The sequence below is a fragment of the Strongylocentrotus purpuratus genome, unplaced genomic scaffold (genome assembly GCF_000002235.5).
Source record: "Strongylocentrotus purpuratus isolate Spur 01 unplaced genomic scaffold, Spur_5.0 spur5_scaffold_6, whole genome shotgun sequence".
Taxonomy (NCBI): Eukaryota; Metazoa; Echinodermata; class Echinoidea; order Camarodonta; family Strongylocentrotidae; genus Strongylocentrotus; species Strongylocentrotus purpuratus.
The window spans coordinates 37973126-37989842 of NW_022145612.1; the positions used below are offsets into that span (position 1 = coordinate 37973126).

Genomic DNA, 16717 nt, shown 5'->3' on the forward strand with positions numbered 1-16717 from the left:
CACGCAATTATTTCATTTATGTTTGAACTGTTTCTTGGTTATTGTATTCAAGATGTTTTTTATGTATGATATATGCATGGAATGGAATCAATAATGAATAATGAATATTGAGGGGGGAATAATTAATCATCTAACAACCAAGCAGAAGATGTAGACATGAATTAATATTTGTTGTGTATGATTAATTAACAAAACCGACCGATTCGTTTATCCGTCTATCCATCCTTCTTCAAAATCTAACGCAAGTAAATGTTATAATAAAATCAGTGCCTACCAAGAAACAGATTTAAACAACGCATATCCCGTACTTTATTTACAACACGAGTATAATACAAGGAATATGTCCCTTCAAATGTTTTACAATAACATTTTGAAAAGATTTAACCAGTTCTAGATCTTTAGGTGAACGACATGTTATGTTATTTACAGATGAGATGTTCACTGATCTCGAAATTACCGACAAAAAACGACAAAGAAGGGTCCTGGAAATTGACAAAATATGAAAACTGTATTATATCTTTGAATGCTATAGTTATGCCATCATATTAGTCAAGTTTTTTTGGTGCACTCTAGCTTTTGAAAATCAAGTTGGACATATTGGAATACCGTTTAAAATGTTACAAGAAGTTTTGGACTATATTTGCCATGTTTTGCTCCGTGCTCATTGACTGAACATAATACCTAAACCCAATCCTTCTTCAACCCCAATTGTAACCCTAACCCAAACCCCGCCAGAACAGATGACAGAGCACCCATATCACTCATCTAATTACTGGAGTGCTGCTTTAACATGGTTAAGAAATAACTCCTTTTTCTTATTTGAATAATATACACTGATATTGTCTCACTTTGGAGGTATATTTCTTTTTCATTCTCAGATATATAAATGAACAATTCATACTTTTTGATCACTGTGTTCAATATTCTTCTAACTGAATTTGACAGTTCAAAGAGGCTTTAGGCACCGCTTTGTCTTAGGAAAATGTCGACCTGTATGCAAATCGTTTTAAAATTCTTATCGTAGAAAGAAAATATGATACGAAACCAGTTAATAATCATATATTACTCAAGGATGTTGGGTATATGCGTAATATTCAATTAGACTGCTTCATGATTTTCTTAAGAAAGGAAATTTTGGAATACAGACATTTCATTTGTGAATCACTATGATATTAAATTGTGTTCGCCATATAGCGGAGAAGAATGCATACATGTTCATTTATTTAATCTCCATTAGTTATCTAAAAAAGATATATATTTGAAAGTAAGAACATGCACCATACCTTTCTCTACTAACAAGATCAAATATTGATAAAAGTAGAAATAAATATCAAGAATGAAAGGTGACACCTAACGTGTCGTTAAGAGTTTAGAATTGGAAATTTTAGAATGTATTAAAAAATGCAGCGTTAAGGACAGATAAAGATGAAAACATGTTCTTGTTTCCATTTGTCTTTTCTTCGTGCTTCGATTGGCAAAAAGAGAATGCATTTATAAATATTGGAGGAAAACAGTGTAAAATGATACACCTTCATTCTAAATGTGATATCATGAAAGACCTCCTCTGTTATTGTTCTCCTTGATAATTGTCTGCCTTTGGAAACTCAAATACATATTTACTTTGGATGCATTCCAAAATAACAACCAAACTATTTTGAATAGTAAGTTAGTAAGCAAAAGAGAAAATTACAAAACACCTATGCATTATGCAATTGGTAGAATAACGTCAAATCCCAAATCGCTACTGGTATGAGAACATTTCTTGAATAATATTATCTAATTTCATTATCATAAATACATCATAATGCTAAATTACGAAAAGAGCGTAACATAAAAAGAATTACCCGACGTTCCCTTCAGATTCGGAGACATCTTTTAGTTACGACTTTTCAAGGGCAATATCGTTGCAGATCGACGCTGACGGTAAAAGTGAGTATGATTCCCATAAACAAGAAAAATACACATGGTGAAGAAAGTGTTCATGAAGAGGAAAAAAGATCGCACTAACGGTGACGACGACGATGACGATGACGTTAATGACTTCCCTGGTCCTTATCCGAGTCCACCTCATTGTCCTCATCCTCCTTTATGCTGCAGCTTTTGGCGTCATCGCCCTCGCCTTCCTTTGCATCGTCGTCCTCCTCATCGCCGGCACCGTCCCGTACTCGTTCCTTCTTCCACTTCATCCGTCGATTCTGGAACCAGATTTTGATCTGTCTCTCGGAGAGGCACACGGCCTGGGCGATCTCGATGCGTCGCTTACGCGTCAGGTAGCGATTGTAGTGGAACTCCTTCTCCAGCTCCAGCGTCTGAGCTCGGGTGTAGGTCTGGCGACCGCGTTTGCGATCCGTACCGATGATGTGGGTACCTAGAAGAAAGAAAGAAAAAACAAACAGAATGAATCACACAGAAATATATCAAATGTTCACTCTTGAAAATAGTTGGATTTAAATAGATTGAGCCAGACACGTCGACATATACGCAGACGACTGACCCTACTTGGCACGCTTGCGTAAAGCTTTCGCGATCACGATCTCATATATATTTAGTCATAATCACTTGAGTAAGATACATGATTATCCTCATGGCTGACAGAATTCGAACGATAATTGTCTATTTTTGCAACATTTTATATGCTTTTAGTTAAAATGTTTTGTTTTGTGTGATTTTGTGTTTGAATGTATAGTTATTGCTAGTTTTGTTTTTCTTTCTATCTGCCCATTAATATCCTCTTTTTTTTGGTGAGGAAGTAGTTTCATGGATAGGGGCATGCAGTATCATATACCAAAACAAATGTTTTGTTTGCTTAATTATAGTCTTAATTTAAATTCACGTCATGACCATAGATTGCGTGAAACCAAGCTTTTTCATGATAGGGGATGAAAGGTCGTGGGAAATTCAACCAATCTTCTTCAGTGACAAGAAACGGAACCGGAAGTGTTCAGGAAATATGATGATATCATTTTAGTCTTTATTTGTCATTACACATAACGTGTACCTATTTCAATTAAGATACTTTTAGTTTACACCGTCGTTGTATAAATGTAGGTTCGAATGCATGATCTTGTGATGTTTATAATTAGCTTACGTCCAGGGATTAGTGGGATTAAATACGTCAAATTGCGGTTTCTATACATCAGTCTACAAAATAAAATAGATTATTCTCATTTCCAAACAAATCGGGGCAGTGTTCTCAGGGCATAAAAGGTTTTCCTTTCAATATCACTTACAGTTCCCTGTATCAGTGTGTATTGTTAACAACATACGGGTTGCCTGTTAGCCATTACAACAAATATTTATAGCAGATTTCATGATATTAAAGCGATCGCAAAGACTTTCGAGAAAACAATTCAAACGCACTTTCAATACCCATTGTAATACTTCATTTCAAGATAGCTCATTTCAGTATGTTAGGACATGGACCTACTAGAACGAGGCTATGTTAAAATTGATTTGGTAATTTTTCGAAAGTATCTGCGATCGTGTGTTTTTAGCACTGGAAATCAATTAAATGATAAAATAAACATTAAATCATCCATATCAAGGGTAGATATGAAGTAACAATAATAGAAATATCATAGGGTGTTATTTTTATAACTTAAAATAATATATTTTCAATAACCTGTTTCATAATAAGGTTTAGAGAAGTTTGGTTAATGCACGCAAGACACGATGCTACTTTATTATTATTATTATTATTATTATAAGTCAGGGCCTTGGAGACTACCATACAGTATGATAATGCAGACACGCTGGACATGCTGGGACATTTTTCTTTTCTTTCGAGGAGGCTCTGAAAGCCTACAAACAATGAGAACGAACGTTTCATTCGTTTCAGAGAGAGAAAAAAAAATCTCAAGACTTCGTCCATACACATTGTGAACTCCAGCCCCCCCCCCCCCCATTTCCCAATCTGAGTGAAACAACAAAAGACCAAGCTTGTATGGGATAGAGAGCCATGAGTTAAAGTATGTCCCCCTTCCATCATGCGTAGATAACGACGCAAATTCTCTTTTTAGACGCCACTATTATACAGTTGTTTTTCCATTCGTTTGTTGTCAATGTTTCCTACCCATCCTTCCTATGTCCAACTTTAGGTTCAAATACCGTTACATTATTTTACCTCCTCGTGCTTACAACTAGTCTTGTGGTCACCCGCCCTTTAAAACAAAGTTACAGAAGCTTGCAAAATTCAAGGCAAAACACTATTGCTACTTGAGAAATTGGAAACATACGGAGAGACCTCTAAAAGGACATCAAACCAAGGCATATGGTGAAGATGGTGCATTTGTATTGTCATTGTCCAATTCGAAAGATCTTCAGCCAGTAGTATTATCTTCTGTCAAATTCTGTTCCTGTACATTCGGGAAAATGTCATAAATCCGTTTGGAAGTAATACCCATCAATCTCTCAAACATGGAGTAATTAGGCCGTTGACGATTCGAGTCATAAACCCGCTTTCCACGATCCTCCTCCTCCGATTTTGAACCTGACTGTGTTGTCCACTCGCGAGGTCAGAGGTCAGGGGATGAACTGTGACAAGAGCGAGGACAACTGTCGTCTGCGCTTGCTTGCGTATCAACACTAGTATCGTATCGTTTATATCTGAACTTAAAGATGGCTTAAAAACTTTCAACCAAAGATTATAAAGAGAGAAAGAAAGAAACGTTATTATGTCCTCATTGCCGATACTATAATACCACCAAAGTGATTAAGATAACTTTTATTTTGAAGCATTTCAAATAAAAAATAATGTTGAAAGTTTGCTGCTCTACGACCTTTTCAGCTATACCAAACCACTAGAATACTACGTTAATATGCAAATATCATTGTGTAAAGTTAAGAGAGAATTTTTGCTATCCGCAATGTCCAGAAAACTCATATTGCTTGGTTTGCCTAATGAGCCAACAACATACAGATTGGGCGTTTTCAAGACTCCAATTATATTTGGAGTCCAGTTAGAAATAATGTCGCCCACATTTGATAAAATACTTAACTCTTGTTTTGTGTGTGTGTGTTTAGTAGAGTATTGTATTAGCAACGAAACAGAATAATATTTATATGCTACGTAGCGACCAATTGAAACCAAGTTGGTCAAATTTTTCATAGATTGTTCTGATCCCTGTACTATATACTATTATATGACATTAAATCACTGCTACGTCTTAAATACCTTTACGACTACGAGGCATGTTTAATTAGAGAAAATGAAAAGACATTATATCTCTCTCTATCACCAATCATTTCTCGTTCCTTATCTCCTTTTCAATTGTTCATACCATTGCTCTTGCCGCCATCCGTTATCAATTTCCCACTATTATCCACAAATACAATATCGAAATATGAGTAACTGTAATTTGTCTTAGTCGATATGTTGGCATGTAATACATAATAAATACATTGCTAAATAATTATGTAGGATGCGCGAAGGCGGGATCTCTTGTAGTCTCTTCAACGAGACATACGAAGTAAACTTATGTAGGTAAAAAGGGCCAGATAAAAGCATCTGTGCTAGTCGAGCCAAACCCTTTATAGCTAAACAAATTATTTTGGTCCGAGCAAACGGAAGTTCAGGAAACGAAATAATTGGAGAAAAAAATGATGCTTCACAATAATAAGAAATTTTAACAATATCTTACAATATACAACTGAAATATGAAATAATATGAAAGAATATGAAACGATATGAAAGAATCTGAAATTCATACATATTTCCGCCCTCCAACTATATACTGATTAACATGAAATTGATTTTCATTTAATTAATTGTAAGTTTATAAGCAATGTACCACTTTTGTATTTCCTGTATGTTGTTATTCACTTTGTTTACACTAATTTCGCCCTGGCAAGCTAAAAAAAAGTATGAGATAGGTTGGAATCATCAGCAAACAGCAACAAAATGAAATAATCAGTTACTGATGGCAGTTGATTTATACAGACCAAAAAATAGAGCTGGGCCTAATACTGATTCTTGGGGAACACCACTACATCTTATCTTCGTTTTCTTATAACATTTGACTACATAGGACAACCTGAAATCGGTTACTAAGATAAAAATGATACAAGCATTAAAATAAATGTAGATTAAATGCGTTTGAGCACATTGAAACCCTTCTCGTTTCGTTTGTTTATAGTTGAGTCTGCCGTCATTAAGAAGTTCGCTTATGAGAAAGACACACATGGCCAATTCAAATACACGTGGGAGATATTAAAGTGTGCCTTTCAATATTAAATTTACTATACACCATATCAGATGAGACCCCAGATCTTCGTAGTATAACAGAAGAAACAGATATAAAATTGTGTATGAGGTTTACATTAAATTCTACTCTACTAATTACTAAATAATAGTTATCTTATCTATAAAGACAAAAATATGATCTTGTACTAATAGCTGTACTGTATCATTCATCCAAGAACTCATGGCAAATCTAAAACTCTAAACTTATACTAGAGGAAAGTCATAGAACATCGTTAACAACCATTGACAACAAACGACAACAAACGATGTGAATTATCAACTTTAAGCAGTAGGTCCATACTTTAAGCATGTATTCTGAAAACTGTCAGTAAGGTGTGCTTAACTACTGTCATTTATTTGTATGATCTGACTGACAACCATGCAAAAGCGTATTTACATTTAAGAGTGACCGCCTTACTCCTTATACTCTGATGACTTGTATAAGTGTAATATTCATTTATTAATGTTGATGTATAAAGAGAGCACTTTCATAAGAGAAGTCAATGAAAAGCCCTAGAATTTAAATGTATTCCCAGACTATCTCGGCATTGTATCATTTTTCGTACCTCCACTTATTGCAAATACAGTGTGCAGGGAGGATTAATCATGTCACCCAAAATTATATAAACTATGTAATGGTTTAGAATCGTTTTGTTATGATCCAAAGGCACGCTATTGTTTAAGATATGGCACTGAGCACCGCTATTATCAAAGAGCTGCGTTGACCCCAAAACACCCTTCGAAAAGTTAGTAACAGTATTTGAAATCGCAAAGCCAACGGAAACTATATCGAAAATGTATTTGTTGATCTAATTCAAGGCCGATTGCTAAAACTGTTTTGGGATTGATACTCCATCACCATCACTGTCTTGCAGCCCATTTATCAGAAGATAATCATCTCAGGGTGGTACACGTACCTGAATCTGTACAGTCTACTTCTTAACCGACTGTTATGAATATGCAAATTGAGCTTTTGAATATTCACATTTTTGCGTGGTTTTATACAGGTGGTATTGGAGCGAATAAACCGTACTTATTTCTGAGGTAGTTAATCGATTTGCTTTGAATCATGGAAATTTAAAAAAAAAAGATTTGACGAGTAGGGTGGAAGAATGAAGAGACAACATATTTTTATTTCCAAATAGAGGCCTATACTCTAATTTTCTTGTACAAAACAAATACTATTCCCCCTCCCCTCCCCATTGTCATAATTAACGTCACATGTCTCCTTTTAATAACAATCTCCTTTTGTGCAAATGTAATTGTTCGTAAAGTTTAGATACACGGTTAACGTAGTACCTATGCTTTTTTAACACATTTTATTTTTCAAGAAGCATAAAATATATTTTTTTAAATTAAAATATTTACAAGTTAAATGTCGTTTAATTTGAGAACTACATGCATTAGCATTGAAAGTGAATACTAGCGCGTTTGAACGTGTCGTATGAAATGAGGCATTTAATGCCTTAACATCACTATTACAAGTAAAGTGTTTAAATAAACATGATAGAGCAACCCACCCGTTTTCCTTTTGAATAAAAGTTATCATAATTGTTATTATTTTGGTGTTCTTGGATCATTCATTTGACTTACTGGCATCAACACCCGGTGATATAGGGGCGTTGTGGTCTAGCACATTATGCCATGGGATCGTGGATCACAAGGTTCGAGTCCCTGCAAGCCACATCAACAATAATTGGCAAGACATCGATCTACATCTGCATTTGATTTGCCACACTCGATAAAGTTGAAGTCCACTACTTCCTGGTTAAACTTAACTCTTTACCATGCTTAAACATCCATAAAGAAGCAGCGCTAAAAAAGCCGGCGTAATAATGTTGACAAAGAGGAGTTTCGACCCAGCATGATCATTATGTTATCCATGTCAATATGTTTTATCATAAAAATGTATAGTACTATACAGATTCTGAAATAAAATTCTGGATTTAGCCCATGCTGCAATGATAATTATAAACCTTTAGGTCAGTCAGGGACCCCATTACTTTTACAAGCCGACCGCCTGTCTGATTATCAAGATATTTATGATTGGAATTACAAATTTTGAATTCATAACACTACAGTCTATTGGGGAAAACGAGTATGGTAAAACCGGTCACTCAAAGATTTTTACTTTTTTGAGGCACTTCTTGATCATTTTTTTTTAGGGCTTCAAAATTACACCATCACAGACACGTAGGGTCATGTATTTCAGATTTAACATTGTTAAAGGTAAAGACCAGTATTGGAAACGCCCCAATTTCAAAAAATGAAATGGAAGCTCTTATTACCAATCATGTGAAAGAATATGTTTTGAATATTACATGACAATAAAAATTTTGACGGGAAACCGCCTACTAATTGATATATTTGGTAAATTAGTATATCTATATACTGTTGAGCGATACAAATGCACGTGTCGCGTACGTGTGTGTAGTCTCTAATCAATAGACTGTAGTGTTATAAAAGTTTTTGAATTATCGAATTCCAATCATGAATATCATGATAATCAGACAGGCGATCGGCTTGTAAAAGTCAGGGAGTTCTTGACTGACCTAAAGATTTATAATTATGATTACAACATGAGCTAAATCGGAGATTTTGTTTCAGAATCTGAGGCAATGTTACCGAGTCACTTTAAACAGAGATGAAACTATTTGCCCTGCAAAACCTGTTTCTTGACTTGTCAAGGACATGAAACCTTGCACAAAAATCAACAGGGAAGAGAGGCGAGAACTGCATAAGCTGCATTCCACTCTCAAAATAAGCCCTGTATCTTCTCAACTTGTCCCAATGTTTGTCATGTTCAGTCATACCAATCGAGGCGCAGACACGTCGACTTGGTGGTGGAGGGCCGACCGGGAGAACAACCCGCCAATTAGCCGATCAGCAACCGCCGCATCGAGGAGAAGAGTTACAGATCATCATCATGCACACAAGCAAGAAAAGCATGTCAACTAGATAAATAGAATCTCCTCTTTTGAAATATGTTGTCAATGAGTAATGTAGTATAAAGAGGACACCTGTGTGTGACTCCCTTTGCAACATGTGAAAGTAGAGATAGAGGCCAAATAAAAATGATTAAAAATATCTCGTCATGGTTTTAGAAAGTTAGAATGGTTCTAAAAATGTTTGATAATTATTTTAAATTTTCAGACACACAAACATGGACTAGGAAATTTGATATAATTTGTCTTCTCTCTATCATAGTAGTAATAACTCTTATTTTATCCATGCGCTGCGCTGCTGACGCTAATTTAAAGTAGATATTTTTTGGGACTTGCACGTCATCTACAGTGGATTTCACCTCATCTTTTCATGTATTAGGAAACAAATATACAAACAAACACTTAATAAAGAAAATGGATGGGGGACAAGAAACGACGAATCAATTTTCGGCCTTAAACAGGATTAAAAATATGTGCTTAAGATGAGGATAAATACATGTTGATATAATTATGATGGGGCAAAAGGTCAAACCTGGATTTTGTTGTTGGTTAAGTTTGTAGTAAGAGATAATCGTGATGGAGCAAAACCTAATAATTAAAGATGGGCATAAAAACTCGCGCAAAGTTAGTCGGATTAATAATTGCCCTCGCGTTAGGAATACCCCCGTTCGATGATTGTCATATGGAAGATATTTTTGTTTTGCTCGACTGAAGTTGCAAAGTAAGATGCCTACTTGGAATTCAAAGAAACATCGTCCGATCCCGTTATGTTCGTTATATTTTACATCCTTCTTTGTCTTTCCTGACTCTGTTTTTTTCTATCTCCGTCCCCCATCTACCAATCTATTTGTCTATCCGCCCCCTCTCCCGCCTATCACTCATCATCTGTTGTATAACCCTTACCCATCTATTCGTCTCAGCTCCTGCCTTCTGTTTGCTCCGTCTCTCTTTGTAAGTTCCGAACTTAATGTTCTCCTCATTGCCTTAACAAAATATAAACTGTTTCCCTTTAATAATTGCTCGCATGATATCATAACATCATATTACCATCCTGGGTGCTATGCTGCACGTAATACTTATCATTACACCCCGTTTCCTCGACCATTGATCGCACATTTTGGAATCATCTGCGGCGTCCCTTACACACCGGACAACTCCCAGGGGACCGAAAGATACACCGGTCGAATGAGCTTACCGCTAAGGACGATTGTCCATGCCCAGCCCATCCAAGGGTAACCAACGCGGCTAGTGTAGAGTCGTATTAAAGAGAAAATCGTGTTCTCATGAAGATTAAAGATAATTTGTGAGCCTTCTACTTTGTTTTTTAATATAACTTCGGAAGAATATATCAACAAGAACTGTCCTCTGAAAAGGGGTGTTTATCATCATGTTCAAACGCCCTCACATTCAAAATTGTATGATGATATAAAGCTGAAAAGTTTGGACCAAATCTTATTTCACACATTAGCGCAGTCCCGCTTATAATTTCTGCGTGTAGTGAACACGTATTTCAGCAAGGTTGATTCAATGTCTTATCTTTTTGAATATTGCAAACGTCACAGTATAAAATATAAATTAAATTGTATGTAAAACACAGGACATTAACCAAATGCTTACAAGAAAGTTTCTCTCAATGTTTTAGCATAACTCAACTTTATCTCTAACCTCTCATCATATTATCATTAATTTGAATTAATTAAAAAATTGATATCCAGGCTTGGTTGTTACGTAACGAACCGCTTTAGTAGGGTTCGAGTCAGATTGGATCAAAATTCAATTAGAGATTTGGTTACCAATACCACCGACAACGCGTGGGTGAATCAGAATGCTAATCAAAATGTAACTAAATACTTTAAAGGTAGTAAAGAACATTTTCAGTAACAACATCAATTTTCCAGGATGTTTGAAGTGCCTATGATATTTACAAAATGACTTAATAAAATGAAGTGATATTAAATAGAAACTGGCTAACCACTTCCCATTCATAATAATTATGTCCGACGAGCGCATTGCAACACCATGCCCCATTAATTTATGCTTCACCATGGAGTAAACGACTATTTTAAATTGTTTTTTCTTTCTTTGATAATCTAAACAACAAATGAAAAAGGGAAACATTCAATATGCAAAATGTCAGTAATATAGCAAACATGCATTGTGCATTAAATGAGGAGGCGAAAAAAAACTTGAATATCGGCTACTGAAAATAACCACCATGCTTCAAAGTCAAGAATTTGCAAGCAAATTTGCAGCTGCAACAAAGAACACGGAAAAAACATCATATCCAGTGATATCATATAATGCAAAAAGAATATTTGCTTTTGTAGGACTTTGTAATATTTTCCTTCTCTCCTTATGATACTTTGTATTAAGCGCTATATAAATGTAATTTATTATTATTATTATATCATGGTGATCGTTGCACCTTTACTTTGATTTCCCCCATCTTTTTGCATAAACCAGGCACAGCTGATACTTTTCCTACAATATTTATTGCAAGCAGCTGTTTGTTGTAAAATAATCAGATGAGGAGGTATGATACCATGAAGGGTATAATAACTGTTCTGATTTAACCTACATGGCGTTGTTACACCAGATGTTTGAAATCCGATCTTTTGAACTTAGTTTTTGGTTAAAGGCCCAACTTTGGGAAGAAAGCCTGCATTCATATCATTCTTTCGAAATCATACGTTAGAAAACAACTCCATTTCGAGGAAAGCTCAGTAAATAGCAGGGTTTTTTGTTGCTGTGCCCAGCAATAACACGTTGAGAAAAATGTGTGAAACAAATATTTCCCACTTAGGTTGACATAACCTGAAGATGGTTAAGTAAGACGTCTAGTGTTGGTAATTTTTGTTCTTTTCGTACCAAGTGTTGCATTATTTAGTTTGAACAGGAGATTTGCTTAATAGCCCGCCGGAGATACTGATTAATAACAACGCCCACACTCAGTTTCGTACCTGTATACATTATCCAGAACAAAATGTTTGAGAGATCTTTTAATTATAAAACATGTAAAAATAATATTACTGTTACTACTGCTAATTTTACTGCTACTGCTGCTGCTACTGGTACTACTACTTCTTATGCTACTACTAGGCTACTACTCTACTACTACTACTGCTACTACCATTACTACTGTGATTGTGGCTAACAGTACTCCTGCTGCTACTACTACTTCTTCTCATACTACTACTACTACTACTGACTGATACTGCTACTATTCCTAAGCGATGCCAGGTTACAAAAATGTCAGACGTAAGAAAAGGGACCTCTAACTTTTTACCCCTGACATTTTTGCCTCTGACATTTTTTACCTCTAACATTTGTTTACCTCTGACATTTTTACCTCTGGCATTCTACCTCTCGACAATTTTTACCTCTGACATTTTACCTCTGACATTCTACCTCCTACATTTTTTTTACCTCTGACATTTTTTTTTTACACCGAACCTCCTAAACGGCTGTCTCTGCTACTTCCTTAACTCACTACCCTTACCCTGCCTACTATGCAAACCATCTGTTACCTATCCTATGTTACCTCTGTAATGCCCCACATTTACACGTGCTGTACTTGTACTCTTGGTGATACACTACTTTATCCATTACTAGTGAGCAGTCTATGAATCTTTGGTGCAGAGGCGACACATTATTATTTTACCAGGATATAAATACATTATTGATGAGCAAATGTTTAACATACACTTCCGACCGCCATCACGTCGGTAGGATATAGAGAGTACACCATTTATCAATTATCATCTTTATTTTATTCACTTCTCTCCCCGTAGAAACAAGCCTATGTTGCGCTGTATAATATTTGGACCGATATATCATTTCTGATGACAATGATAATAACGTGACATGTAAATTTATTTCTCCATTGATCTTTTATCATGAAACGTTACCATGGTTACAATTGATTATAGAGGTTTCCGTTCCATGTATCACGTAGCCCTATCAAAATTTTAAACATAATTACGTGTTAAGTAATATCACCATGATCACAGTGGCAGATGTTATACACATGCATTAAGTGACGGTTGATGATGATGATTTTTTTTTTCTTCTTCTCGAGAACGATGACAGTTAATACTTTTCTAGACAAAGTTAGGAATAGTTGGACAATGGTTTGACAATTGGTTTTCCAATTTGAATATATAGCTTAGAAGCGGAGTCATTGTACATAACTAAATAATTATCAAGATATGATAGGAACTTTGACGTGTAAATATTTTGATATTAGTTTTGATTGAATAAAACATGCAAATTTAAAAAAAAAATGATAGGAACTTCGTTATGATGGCTATAGCGCGCCTAATGACTGGTTGGTGATTTGTATTTACTTGCTTTTTCTGTCAACCGCAAATATGTATGTCATTTTGAAATCATATGCGGCTTCCCTTACACAAAGTGTCATGCATCTTGTAGGGGGACCGTTGATAATAATGAAGACGACGATGATGATGATGATGATGATGATGATGACGATAATGATGATGATGATGACGACGACGATGATGATAAAACGAGTGGTGAGAATTGTGATGAAAATAAAAATAGCTACATGTATTGCATTTGCATGCACATTATCATGATTATATCTTCTCAAGTATCATATCACTTCACATATACTTAGCTTGCTGGTAATGACACTTATTCAATTCAAAGAAGATAAAGTGAATCGATTTAGTTAATATCTAACGATTTCTTTTAAATATTAAGTTGAATAGGTGATGTCTGGTTTAGGAAGACCATACACTCGATGTTACTTCTTTATGACAGTATATATAACTGAATGTAAACAATGTCTTTTTCTATTGCCATTCATATACTTTTAAGCAAAGCATAAATTTGAAATGAACTAGTATTTGTAGAGAACATTGACGCGTATGTTACCCAACTATACTGTCATTTTGATGTAAGTTAATAGCGATAATTTTCTCAGAAATTGAATTAGCCAGACGAAAAAAATATTCGAATTAGGGCCTACTATGGAAATAATATCAAATCATTATTTTTCTTCTTTGGCTCACCTGGTATTTTCATCCAGTTGTAGACGGGACCTTTATAGACCGGTTCACTATCCCCATCATCGCCTTTGGAATCGAGATGGCCGTCGAGAACCTTTCCTTCGTGATGGCTCTGTAGGGCGATGTCCGGCCCAGGCCCGATAAAGGCCCCGCTCACCGGACTCACAAACCCAGTGTCTTTTTGGGAGGGACTCCATGTTGTAGGGTAAGCCGCAACATTGGGCGTGGTGTACCCATTATGATGCGGGTAGGTGGTATACTGGTCCGTGTAGCCCCCACCCTGGACTTGGACCTGCGGGCAAGTGGAGGCAAAACCGCAAGCCTGGTACCCATATGATGTGCTGAAGGGGGTGTTGGCGACAGAGGTGTAGTAATTGGAGTTCGTGAAATCAAAAGAGGGGTAATGTCCAGCCGCGGTACCCGCGTGCATCCCTCTCCACCCCACGGAGGAGGCACCCGCCGCCACGGCGGGGTCTCCGGGTCCCGTCTTACAGTTTCTGCTGGCAACGCTCGCCGCGGGATCGAAGCCACTAGGAAACCACGCTTCACCCGGTTGGTATTTGGTGAATAGTGAGTTCAAAAACATTGAGCTCATTTAAGCGATTGATTTGTGGGCTCGTTAGACCGGATTTTATGGGCTTCCTGGTCGGGCAGAGTCGGCTGGATTTACTACCTCTATCTCCTCCGACCCTCTGTCAGTCTCCTCGTAGTCAGTCCACGAAGACACCTTGAGCGAGATGTAAAGCAGTCAATCGACCAATCACAGGCCGTGATCATCCGCACTCAACCTGTGAAGTGATTAATTATGCAATTGTTAACAAACAATGGTAAATTATAAATCCATAGTTCACTCCACCCAGGACTCCATCAAGACTTATAATTACCGGAAAATAAGATTTGGGTCTTGAAATATGACAGCAAGAAATTAAATGATTGATTTTTGTTTTGATTTTTGTCTTAGACCCTCTCATGGTTATTTGTGTACGGAAAGTCGTTGTATCACTTTCCAATTCGCATGGACCTTCCCTGCGAAATCAATCTACACCTTCATCCAGAGACCTTAACCAATTTACGCCTGATATCGAATGCAATACACTATGAATATTATATCAAACTATAGTCATTTATATTCTACAAACAAATGATAATCCTTTGGGGAGGATGATAAGTTAAACCATGGATTTCAAGTCGTAATGAAATAATGATATTTCAAAACACTCCAGAGAGAATGATAATTCAAACATGTACGAACGTATTTTAAACAAGATATTTGATAAATTACCGTATTAATATACCAATCTCTACAAAAGGTCTGCATAGGACTAGTAAGTTAATGTTTTGTTAAAAGAAATACATTTCTAGTTGTACTTCACTCAGTCCAAGATATACAAGATGATTTCATTTTCGTTCAACATTAATCATTCATAATCATTCTCATTGCTCATCATGCCGAGTAATTCAGGAATTAATAGGTCTTGAAAATATGTCAAAAGAAAGAGAAAGCATTAAAGGGACTTTGTAACAATGTTAATATTCGAGCAAATGGTTCTAAGGTAGTAACTTCAATGCTAGATGTACAGTTAAAGATAATCTGAACGTTCGAGTAAAAACAACCCATAATTAATGATACAAATTGGGGAAAAACTGATCTAACCGATTCCTTAATTCTCCCAACTACATTTTAGGTGAATGTAAATCGTAACGAAGCAATGAATTGGCTCTTTATACCATGCCAGACATTTAAATGTTGACAGATTTTTTAAAGCCTGTCTCATGTCTTATTTTCATGGAAAAACGGTTGAGAAAATTCAAAAATGGTTGGGAGATTTTACTGTTAGAAGGTGTTGCACAGTGACGCCTTCAAAGAAACCATACACATCTTTGTGGTTTGAGATTTTTTTTCTCAGGATTTTAGCATGTAAGAGGGTTAGTACAGTAGAAGGAATGTAATAAGTAACATTTCATACAAAAATTAGGCAGTTTTTTCATCGACTTTTAACAATGTTTCCGAGTCACTTTAAAGCATACATTTAACGAGTGCTACAGCCAAATGTAAGCTCAGATTTAAAAGGTTGATCAATATCAATGTTGGAAAACCTTGAATCAATTGATTTATGATACTGATTTGATTATTTAACACAATGTACTCTCGTGTCCTAACCACTCGTACTGTTAACCCCAATAGCATTTACAAGGGCATGCTCGTTAGAGCAATGGAACAGTATCATAATTGTATTTTTTACATTCGGAATGAATACAGCATTTGTATTTTAAAGATATAGAGTTGAGTTCTGGTCGTGCTATTGCATTGTGAAAGAAACGTTGTGGAATCGATCAGAAAGGGTTGATCATCTAGCATTATTATGTATTGGTGTATACTGCAAGGTACTGGAATCATCAAAATGATAAGAAATTTGGCCCAGTCTTGGTAAAGTTACAAGCACTATACACAGAAATATGTACATGGGACGACACGAACATGTGGCATAAAAATCCGT

General features: G+C 35.9%; 1 protein-coding gene across 1 annotated transcript in view; it reads right to left on the reverse strand.

The window, feature by feature from the left end:
- Nucleotides 1-285: 285 nt before the first annotated feature.
- Nucleotides 286-16717, reverse strand: part of LOC588358 (homeobox protein Hox-A7) — a 29201-nt gene continuing 12769 nt past the window's right edge. Inside the window, exons 2-3 of the mRNA XM_788048.4 lie at nt 14223-15007; nt 286-2368 (exon numbers count right to left, since the gene is read on the reverse strand). Coding sequence (XP_793141.3) covers nt 2034-2368; nt 14223-14814 — 927 coding nt within the window. The 5' untranslated portion in view covers nt 14815-15007 and the 3' untranslated portion in view covers nt 286-2033. The remainder of the gene's footprint in view (nt 2369-14222; nt 15008-16717) is intronic.